The sequence below is a fragment of the Pinus tabuliformis genome, chromosome 9 (genome assembly GCF_031772625.1).
Source record: "Pinus tabuliformis cultivar Carrire ecotype Pingquan chromosome 9, CPIR1, whole genome shotgun sequence".
Lineage (NCBI taxonomy): Eukaryota > Viridiplantae > Streptophyta > Pinopsida > Pinales > Pinaceae > Pinus > Pinus tabuliformis.
Window position 1 is genome coordinate 338622951 of NC_142307.1, and position 10508 is coordinate 338633458.

Here is a 10508-nt window from a genome sequence, read left to right on the forward strand (position 1 = left end):
TATGACATGACATTCAAATTCTTGATGTAGATGGTGAGAATTCATATTAACACCATTTTCCATGACACAATCCCACTACCCGTTCTCACTATTATTGACGTATGTACTCTTCTTCATCTTGATGGTGATGGTGTACACCATCACATGTATCACAATTATAAACATCATTGTTGTAATAGCATGAGGCAAACACTATGAATTTATTTGAATTATCTTTCACAAACATAGATACATAGATGTCATAAGCTTAGTATTTGTGGTTCATGGTATTGATTTTTTTAAAGTTTAATATAATTATTATAATTTTTTAATTTAATGATTTATATTAAATTAGTTAATTTGTAAACAAATTTAATTAATCTGAGAGATATTGTTTCATATTAGTTTTTTAATTAGTAAATTACATTGAAATATATAAGTAAATGTATACATTTATTTATTTTTTATGAGTTTTGTTTTAAGTAGAATTTTATTTTATTTAATTAATTTATTTAAAATTTAAATAATTATTCTAATTAAAAAATGAATAAACAATAAACACAATAAAAAAATCTTTAAAATTATTTCCAATTTTAATTGTGAATTTAAATTGAGATAATATAAAGATGTTAATTTTTTACTGAATTATTGGAAACTAAAAGAGTAAGTGATTTTGCAAAATATCATAATATTAAAATATTATTACATTTAAATTTAAAGAAAATTTGTAATGGAGTAAATAATTATAGGATAAAGAGAATTAATATATTATAATGAGTTAGTTTTTTTCAAAAAGAAAAGTTGTATTGTATTATAATGAGCGTGTATAATAGATCCTTCATACATGATAAGAGGAATGTAATCCAGATGAGTCTGAACATAGCATATAGCCTAGACACATTAGCAGTCCGTCCATCACCAAAAAGACGGAAATAGTTGTGACATAAAACATACACAAAACATATGCTTAGACGGTTCTTGACAACCTAAACAGATGTAAACATTTGCCTAGACAGATCAAAGGAGAAAAACATAAGAAAAGGAGATCAGAATCCCAGGATACAAAATTCTTGAATGTTATATTATTCCTTGCCAACAGAGATTTTCAAGGACCAAGCAACAGAATCCATGAGGAGCGCCTCCTTAGATAGGTCGTCCGCATACAAGTTCCAAGCCCTGTAGATATCCTGAGTTCTTGATTCCGGCAAATTTTTCCAGAAAAACATTATCCGATCCATCCACACAGAGAGATGAGGGCAGCCTACAAAACCATTTCCATTTACATGATCCACCATTGTTTTGGAATCCCCGTAAACATAGATGGGCTTGATGTCCAGAAATAAAAATGATCTTGGGGTGTTGACTAGTGTAAAGAGAAAATAATATTGTTGACCCTTGATAGTTTCATGGATGGATTTGATTATTTTTAAGTTACATCTAAAGTAAAGGGATTGTACCTTTTCATTTCATATGAAATAAAAAAAAGTACTTTTGAAAAAAAACAGAGTAAACTAGCACAAGTTATATTGTGAAATTGGACATTGAACAATTCCAAAAACACTTTGAGACAAAAGAATCTATCATCTATGCACTCTATATACCCAAATTAGATCCAATTTCAAATTATTTATCACCATGCTGATCTTTGTAACATTAAATCATCAAAACTATGATGACCTTAAAATGCTTCTCTTAATGCTTTTCCACCACATATTTTTTTTAAAGAAATTAAAGTAATATTTTTCTTTGCTTAAATATCAATAAACCAATTCTAATGGAATAAGAATCAATCGTCATCATTAAAATAAGTGATATCCACCACAAATAAAATTTTATAGTAAAAAATAATTAATTAAATAAAAATAAAATCTTAAACAAAAAATTATTTAACTTAGAAAATATTTGAGTTTATCTATTGAGCAACTTAAATATTTTTGAATGAATATATTTCTTTTAAATAATTCTAATTAATATTATTTTAAATAGATTAAAAAATAATATCTTGATAAAGCCTGTATATGAAATATATCAAAAGCTTAATTGAAGGATGATTTCATAAATAGTTTGAGAATATTGTATTTTTTATCCCATAGGTTAATGGATGATATATAATTATGAGAGTTGATTTTATGAAAAGTAAAATTAATATATTTTAGATACCATATACGTTAATGGATGGGATATAATTATGAGAGTGTATTTTATAAAAATAAAAATTAATAGATTTTAGATATTGGAGTTGTATTGTATTAAGAATAAGATATAAAATAAGTATTTATTAAAAAAAATGGTATACATAGTAAAGGTAGGAAATTGTAAAATGTGTTATTTTTTAAAAATTTAAAGGTTGGATGACTTTCCAATTTTGTCAAGTGTAAATAGTCTAATGAGGTGATATATTAATCAAATTTTAGAAGATGAAGAAACTAGAAATAGATTGAGGGGAAGAAGTGAAGGTAAAAGGATAGAAAGAATAACAAGCCCCTAAAAGGAAAATGGTTACGAACCACCCTCACTGTGAATTTGTGAAAGAATGTATGGATTAGAAAAGACATATAAAATTAATTTAATTAGTCTTTTTATTTAAAATATGTATTAGAAAAATGTTTATTAAAATATTTTCAAATATATTAAAGGGAAAATGATTATGAAGCACCCTCTTTGTCAATCTGTGAAAGAATGTATGGATTAGAAGAGACATATAAAATTAATTTAATTAGTCTTTTTATTTAAAATATGTATTAGAAATTTTTTTATTAAAATATTTTCAAATATATTAAAGGGAAAATAGTTATAAACCACCCTCACTCTTTATGAAAAGATATATGGATTAAAAAAGATATAAAAATTAATTTAATTAATTTTTTATTTAAAAAAAAAAAAAAACATTTATTAAAATATTACAATTTATTTATTTATATATTTTTCAAAATAATTCCTAAAATTTGAAAGGTTTTGTACACTCTTTTTACATTTACATATTAACATTATTTCCCAACCAAACTTAAACCCTAAAAAATAATTTAATGCAGAACCACCTTCTTTCCCACAAATTTGACAATGTTTTCCCACTATTTGACAAAGGTTATTCAAATTCAACTTCAGTTTTGAATTTCAAACATTAGGATCTAAGGACTCTTCTCGTAAGATAAATGTGAGGATACACACGTACGAAGGGGTTTCTGAATCTAGAATTTTGGTACCAGTTAAATAAAACGATCTCTCTTAAAACATTAACCACTACGATGAACAACGAACATGCTAAAAGTTCTCTTACCGTCATAGGGTAGTGAATGCCTCCAATATTTGTGATGGCCCAGCCCTACGGTGACGTGGACAACGTAACCACGTGGTCACTCTACAGGTCCTCGGCGGTCGCTGTTGCGTTTAAAAGTCAATCTCCATAGATCTTGACCTACCTCCAATCTGCAGCTAATTAATACACCCCTCTTCCGGTTGGTAAGGCCACCTGCCGGTTCACCCGGTCTATGTGTTTCCCGCTCTTGTTAAACCCTAAATGTTGTGCCTCGGGTCATTTTTACACTTAGTCACTCAGTCGAGTTTTGCTCTGTGTTTCTTGTGGCGTTGCTCTCCGGACTCGAACCTGGTCCGCTCCTCAGTCTTTTCGATGGACACTATTCTCTGTCTATGACTTGGGTTTCACCCTGTTGCGGGTTCTAATGATATGCTGTGTCCTCGGCTTTCTTTGCTGGGTTATTGAGGTGTTTGGGCACGCATGACTCTGTTGGTCTTCACTGTGTATAATGGTAAGTTTCTGGTGTTTATATGAGCTCTCTGTCGCCTGATTCTTTTCGGCTTTCGTTACTTAGTTGTGGTTCTGTACAGATGGCCTGCAACTTCGGCGCTCCCGCTCTGCTGAGTTCCTATTCGCCTTCGAAGGTAATTTGTTGTTCTATGATTTACTCGGCTCCTGCTTCTGCTACAACTACTCACAGCTCTTGTGCCTTTTCAGTTATGGTTATTGGGTTCTGTCTCGGCGGTCTCCTGGTCGACTTGGCGGTAAGTTCTGTGACCTCCTCACGCTACACACCTCTTGTTTCTTGGCTCTCTCGTTTCGTGATAACCCTGGTTGCTATTTTTCTGTCTAACCTTGCTTTGCTCTGTACGCAGGTTGATCTGGGGCTTGCTATCGAGGGTTTTGGGCTCGTACAACCTCCGGCTCCATTCGACCCTGTCTCTCTTCGCAAACTGGTAGGGTTTGCTCCCGCTTTAATATGTCTGTAGATTTCTTTGATACAGCTGTAGATTGTGGAGGGTTTGAACAGCTTAGTGTTACCCTGCGTCGGTTGTTTGGGTTCGGCCGTGCCTTCTCCGGCGTTTGTAATTTCTATGTCTCTGTTCCTTGGCAACAACTTTGCGGTTTCGGCCTTGGAAAGGCGTTTAGTAATTTTATAGTAGCAAGGGTTTGTATGACACTGTAGTAGCAAGGGTTTTGTAAATTTTAGACACAGTAATGGTCCGTAATCTTGTGGCGGACTTTGTTCAGTTTGCCTTCCCTTCTGAATACAATGGCTATGTTATTTTTTAATGAAAGTAAATTGAAACAGTGGTTATGTTTATTGGTACCTGTTTGCCCTTGTAAGGTTCTGTAAACTCGTTTGTTGGAGATGTGTGACCGCGATGTCTCTTCCGTGCTTCGGTATATCGGTTGTCTGTACAATGCTGGTTGTAGACTTGATTTCTACTAGATGCCTGTAACGTCCTTAGTTATTTCAATTCCTGTTACAGTTAGAATCTATTTGTTTCCAGCTCATTCTTAAAATACACAGTAAAGATTGTATACAATGTATGGAAAAAATATCAGCAGTAGTTTATCTCATTTGTAAAATAGAATAACTCTGTACAGAGGTTTTTGTCTTGCTATCTGTTACTCTCCTCCTGAGGGGGTCTCTCCTCGTTCTATTCTTTTTTTTGTTTTTAAATTACATGGAAGCATAACTGCTTATTGAACTGTTCTACCTGAATCCTGTAACTGTCATTTAGTTTCTTTTAACAAAAATTTAACTAAACATTTTTCCTTTCCTAAGCTAAACAACTTGTAATTTAAAATGTTCTGAAATAAAATGAAACAAACAATAATTAAAGAAAGGACAACAACCAACTTGGTGACCTGTCCACCCAATCCTGGAATCTTTGTCTTGTTTCTGTTCTCCCGTGAGTCAGTCAACTGTCATATGTCTCCTCGGAGCTGGATGCTCCTGCATCAGGCTCCCGGGGTGGTAAAAAGTCATGGCTCCGTTCCATGAGGTCGTCAACAGAATAGCCCGCTTTTTGTATCTGCGTTGCGTTGAGCCATGAACTGTCCTCTATTGGACGGTTCTGCCACTTGACCAAATACCGCAGATATTCCTTCCTGCGTGTGCGCCTAGCTACCTGTGTATCCAGAATTCTTTCAATCTCAAGGGGTGGTGCCGTTGGCAACTGTCTCGTCCATGAATTTTCTCCGTAGCTGGTGTTCCGTGGTGTTGTTGCTGCTGCATCACTCTCCGAATCAGCGACATAGGGAAACAGATCTGCCACATTAAAAATGGGAGAAATACCAATCCCGGGTGGCAACTGTATCTCATAAGCGTTCGCAGAAAATTTTCGGATGATTTTGCAGGGACCGATCTTCTTGAATTTTAATTTGTTGTACTCCCGTTTTGGAAACCTCTCCTTACGTAAATACGCAAGGACTTCATCCCCAACGTTAAACTGAACTTCCCGACGCCTTGTATCAGCTCGCTGTTTATACCTTTGACTACTGTCCTGCAATTTCAGCTTGACCTGCTCGTGTAAATTGCTCATCGCTTGAGCGAAATCTTCCCCATCAGCGCTTTGTTTCTCGAGTTTCCCCAAATCTCGTAATTCATGCACTCCTCGTGGATGCATGCCGTTCAAAATCTGGAACTGACTGTAACCAGTGCTGCGGTTAGGTGAATCGTTGTATGCGAATTCCGCCTGAGCAAGTACACGGTCCCACGTCCGGGAATTTTCCCCTGTTAAACTCCGAAGTAAGTTTCCCAGACTTCTGTTTACTACTTCCGTCTGACCATCAGTCTGCGGATGATAAGCGGAGCTGAACTGCAACTGGGTATTCAACTTTTTCCACAGAGTTCTCCAAAAATGACCGGTAAACTTTACATCCCTGTCAGAGATAATGGATCTTGGAAGTCCATGCAGCCGAACAATTTCAGTAAAGAAAAGGTGTGCTATATAAGTGGCATCGCTGGTTTTCTTGCAAGGTACAAAGTGTGCCATCTTCGAAAATCGGTCAACCACAACCATTACTGAATCAAAACCCCGTTGTGTCTTCGGCAAACCCAGAACAAAATCCATGCTCACTGAATCCCATGGTCGGCTTGGAATCGGTAATGGCAAATAAAGACCAGTGTTTTGACTGTGACCCTTTGCTAGTTGACAAACTTTGCATCTACTCACGTACCTCTGCACATCCCGCTGCAATTTTGGCCAGAAATAAAAATGTCGTACCTGAGCAATCGTTTTGTCTATACCAAAGTGTCCAGCCAGACCCCCACTGTGTTTTTCCTGTATAATATTTTCCCGCATAGAACAGTTGGGAATACACAACTGCCCTCCCTTAAACAACAATCCTTCCTGTAGATTATAGTCTAACCACATGCTGTTATTTCTTAACAGAGGGTTTTGGCAAGCCTCATATGCCTCCTTAAATTCGGTATCAGTCTGATACAGCTCTTTTAAGTGCTCAAAACCCAAGACCTGCATCGTGCTTTCCTGTAGAAGCAATGTTCTTCTACTCAGTGCATCCGCCACCTTGTTCGCTTGTCCACTAATGTGTTTTAGTACAAACGTAAAATTCTGCAGGTACTCAACCCAAGCTGCATGCTTATGGTTCAATTTATGCTGCTGCATAATGTACTGCAATGCAGAGTTATCTGTAAATAAAACAAACTCGTTACCTAACAAATAATGTCGCCAATGCTTCAAAGCTTGTACAATTGCATAAAACTCTTTGTCGTAGGTTGAGTATTTCTGCCTACTCTCGTTTAGCTTTTCACTGAAAAAAGCGACCGGTCTGTCCTCCTGACTGAGGACTGCCCCAATGGCTGTACCACTGGCATCGCAACGAACTTGAAAAAGTTTGTTGAAATCAGGCAGCCTCAATATCGGTCTTTCAGTAATCTTCTTCTTCAAAATCTGAAAACTACTTTCTGCTGCTTCAGTCCAGTGAAAAGGCTGATTCACCTTCTTGATCGTATCCAACATAGGTGCGCAGATCTCGCTGAAATTTCTGATAAACTTCCTATAAAAACTGGCTAGTCCGTGGAAACTTCGGACTTCAAACAAACTTTTTGGAGAAGGCCAGCTAACTATAGCTGCCACTTTTTCTGGGTCCATTCTCAGTTCATTTTCTGCAATGACAAAGCCCAGATACACCAATTCTCGCTGGAAAAAGGTACACTTTTTCAGATTAATTAGCAGCTTGTTTTGTTGCAGCTTCCTCAACACACTCTGCAAATGCCTGAAATGTTCCTCTTTAGTCTTACTAAAGATTAGAATATCGTCCAGGTAAACTATTACAAACTTACCATTAAATTCCTTCAGTACCTCATTCATCAAGCGCATGAATGTGCTGGGAGCGTTGCTCAACCCAAATGGCATCACCAGCCACTCATATAAGCCTTCGTTTGTCTTGAAAGCTGTCTTCCACTCGTCTCCTTCTCGAATTCGAATCTGGTGATATCCACTCTTCAAGTCAATTTTCGAGAAATAAGCTGCCCCGCTCAAGCAATCCATCATATCGTCCATTCTTGGCAAGGGAAACCTGTACCTAACAGTAATCTTGTTTATGGCTCTGGAGTCTGTGCACATTCGCCATTCTCCTCCCTTCTTTGGAGCCAAAACGGTCGGTACTGCACAGGGGCTCATGCTTTCTCGAATCAACCCTTTGTCCAATAATTCCTGGACTTGTTTCCTAATTTCCTCATGGTCTTTAGGACTCATACGATAAGCTGCTTTATTTGGCAGGCTTGCCCCTGGTATAAAGTCAATACAGTGACTAATACCTCTCCTTGGTGGTAGTTCATCTGGAAGGTCATCCACCACGATGTCCCCAACTTCTTGCAGTAACTTTTGAACTTCTTCGGGCAACTCCGAAATCTGTGTATGTAGTACCACTGCCTTTGGTCTTCTTATGACAGCAAAATTTATTTCGCTGTCCTCAATCTGTTTTACAAATTCCTTTCCGTCCATCATCAATGCCTTCACCCCACTGGTTTCTGCTGTATTTTCCTCCCTGATGGGTACGAGCGTGTGCTTGATCCCATCTTTAACAAACTTATAGCAATTGGTTTTTCCGTCATGAACTGCACTTCTATCAAACTGCCAAGGTCGTCCCAGCAGTAGGTGACAGACATCCATTGGCATGACATCGCAGAGAACCTTATCCTTGTATCTACCTATCTGGAACTCCACCTCACACTGTTCGTCAACTAACAGCTGATGTCCTTTCTGCAGCCATGACACTTTGTAGGGAGTAGGGTGCTTCAATTTTTTTAATCCCAGCTTTTCTACCATCTCCACAGCCACTAAATTGTCGGTACTCCCACTGTCAATGATCAGTTTGCAGCACTTACCCAGTGACTTGCAGACAGTGTGGAACAAAGCTTTTCGTTGATCCGATTCTGTAACCTCTTTTGCTGGTTTTAGCATCACTTTATTCAACACCAAAGCTTCACTTGTCTCTGGTGTGTTTTTTGCTTCTTGAGGTGTTGCCTCAGCATCCTCTCGCTAAGCAACATAAGCTCCTCTTCCACCTGCTGGTTCACCTTCAGGACAGTCATACGACTTGTGTCCCAATTTGTGGCAGCGATAGCACTGGACAGTTCCCCTGCCCCGACCATTTCCTCGCCCTCGCTGAGGTGGTCGTCCTCCTCTAGTGCTATTGTCTTTTTCTGCTGTTCCAGCAGACTTAGAGCTGCTGCCTTCTTCGCTTGAACCTGTACCTCGGCCTCTTCCAAACATCTTACCTTTCCCCCTGCCAGTTCCACCTCCTCTCCTGGCATTTTGCTTCCGGTTAATTTTCTCCTCTGCCTTCAGTGCAAACTGATAGGCTTCATCCAATGTCCGGGGTGAAAGGATACCGATTTCATCCAGGATTTCCCCCCTCAAACCATTCACAAATCTGGCTGTTTTCTCCGGGGTGTCTTCCACATATCCTGCCCGCAAATTCAACTTGTAGAACTCCTCTGTAAATTCTTTAACAGTCATTCCCCTTTGTTTCAAGTTCTGTACCTGCCTGTATAGCATAATCTGGTAATCTTTCGGCAGAAATTTCTCCTTCAGTTTGGCCTCCATTCGGGACCACTTCTTTATAGGCTGTTTGTGAAGCCTCTTCCGCTCCGCCTGAATGCTGTCCCACCACAAGGACGCATGTCCCTTCAGCTTGGTGGCGGCGAACTTCACCTGTTTATCCTCACTAGTTTCCTCAAATTCGAAATATTTGTTGACTTCACTTAACCAATCCAATAACACGTCTGCGGACAGACTTCCATCGTAAGTAGACAGCTCATGTTTTGGTTTATGACTCGACAGCAAAACTGACTTCAACAGTCGGAATTCCGGTGTCACCCCCTCCAATTCATCCTCTGGTTCTGCCACATCTTCATCACTGTCATCTGCTGGGTTTCTCCTTCCCCCAGCTTCTACTGCTTCTAATCGTTCTCGCAAGACACGGATCTCCTCACGGAGTCCCTCTTCTGCTACCCTCCGGACTCTTCCTCTTCCTCTTCCTCTTCTGCCAACCTCCATTTTCTCCTACTCAACAAAACCTGCTCTGATACCACTTTTGATGGCCCAGCCCTACGGTGACGTGGACAACGTAACCACGTGGTCACTCTACAGGTCCTCGGCGGTCACTGTTGCGTTTAAAAGTCAATCTCCGTAGATCTTGACCTACCTCCAATCTGCAGCTAATTAATACACCCCTCTTCCGGTTGGTAAGGCCACCTGCCGGTTCACTCGGTCTATGTGTTTTCCGCTCTTGTTAAACCCTAAATGTTGTGCCTCGGGTCATTTTTACACTTAGTCACCCAGTCGAGTTTTGCTCTGCGTTTCTTGTGGCGTTGCTCTCCGGACTCGAACCTGGTCCGCTCCTCAGTCTTTTCGATGGACACTATTCTCTGTCTATGACTTGGGTTTCACCCTGTTGCGGGTTCTGATGATATGCTGTGTCCTCGGCTTTCGTTGCTGGGTTATTGAGGTGTTTGGGCACGCATGACTCTGTTGGTCTTCACTGTGTATAATGGTAAGTTTCTGGTGTTTATATGAGCTCTCTGTCGCCTGATTCTTTTCGGCTTTTGTTACTTAGTTGTGGTTCTGTACAGATGGCCTGCAACTTCGGCGCTCCCGCTCTGCTGAGTTCCTATTCGCCTTCGAAGGTAATTTGTTGTTCTATGATTTACTCGGCTCCTGCTTCTGCTACAACTACTCACATCTCTTGTGCCTTTTCAGTTATGGTTATTGGGTTCTGTCTCGGTGGTCTCCTG

The 10508-nt window shown here is 38.9% G+C and overlaps 1 protein-coding gene across 1 annotated transcript; it reads right to left on the reverse strand.

The window, feature by feature from the left end:
- Window positions 1–8751: 8751 nt before the first annotated feature.
- LOC149148597 (uncharacterized) lies at window positions 8752–10238 on the reverse strand. The gene is made up of 2 exons (XM_089442217.1): window positions 10235–10238; window positions 8752–9674 (listed from the first exon to the last, which is right to left on the reverse strand). Exons 1-2 carry the CDS (start codon window positions 10236–10238, stop codon window positions 8752–8754), a joined length of 927 nt encoding a protein of 308 aa, XP_089298343.1.
- Between the last annotated feature and the right edge of the window lie 270 nt (window positions 10239–10508).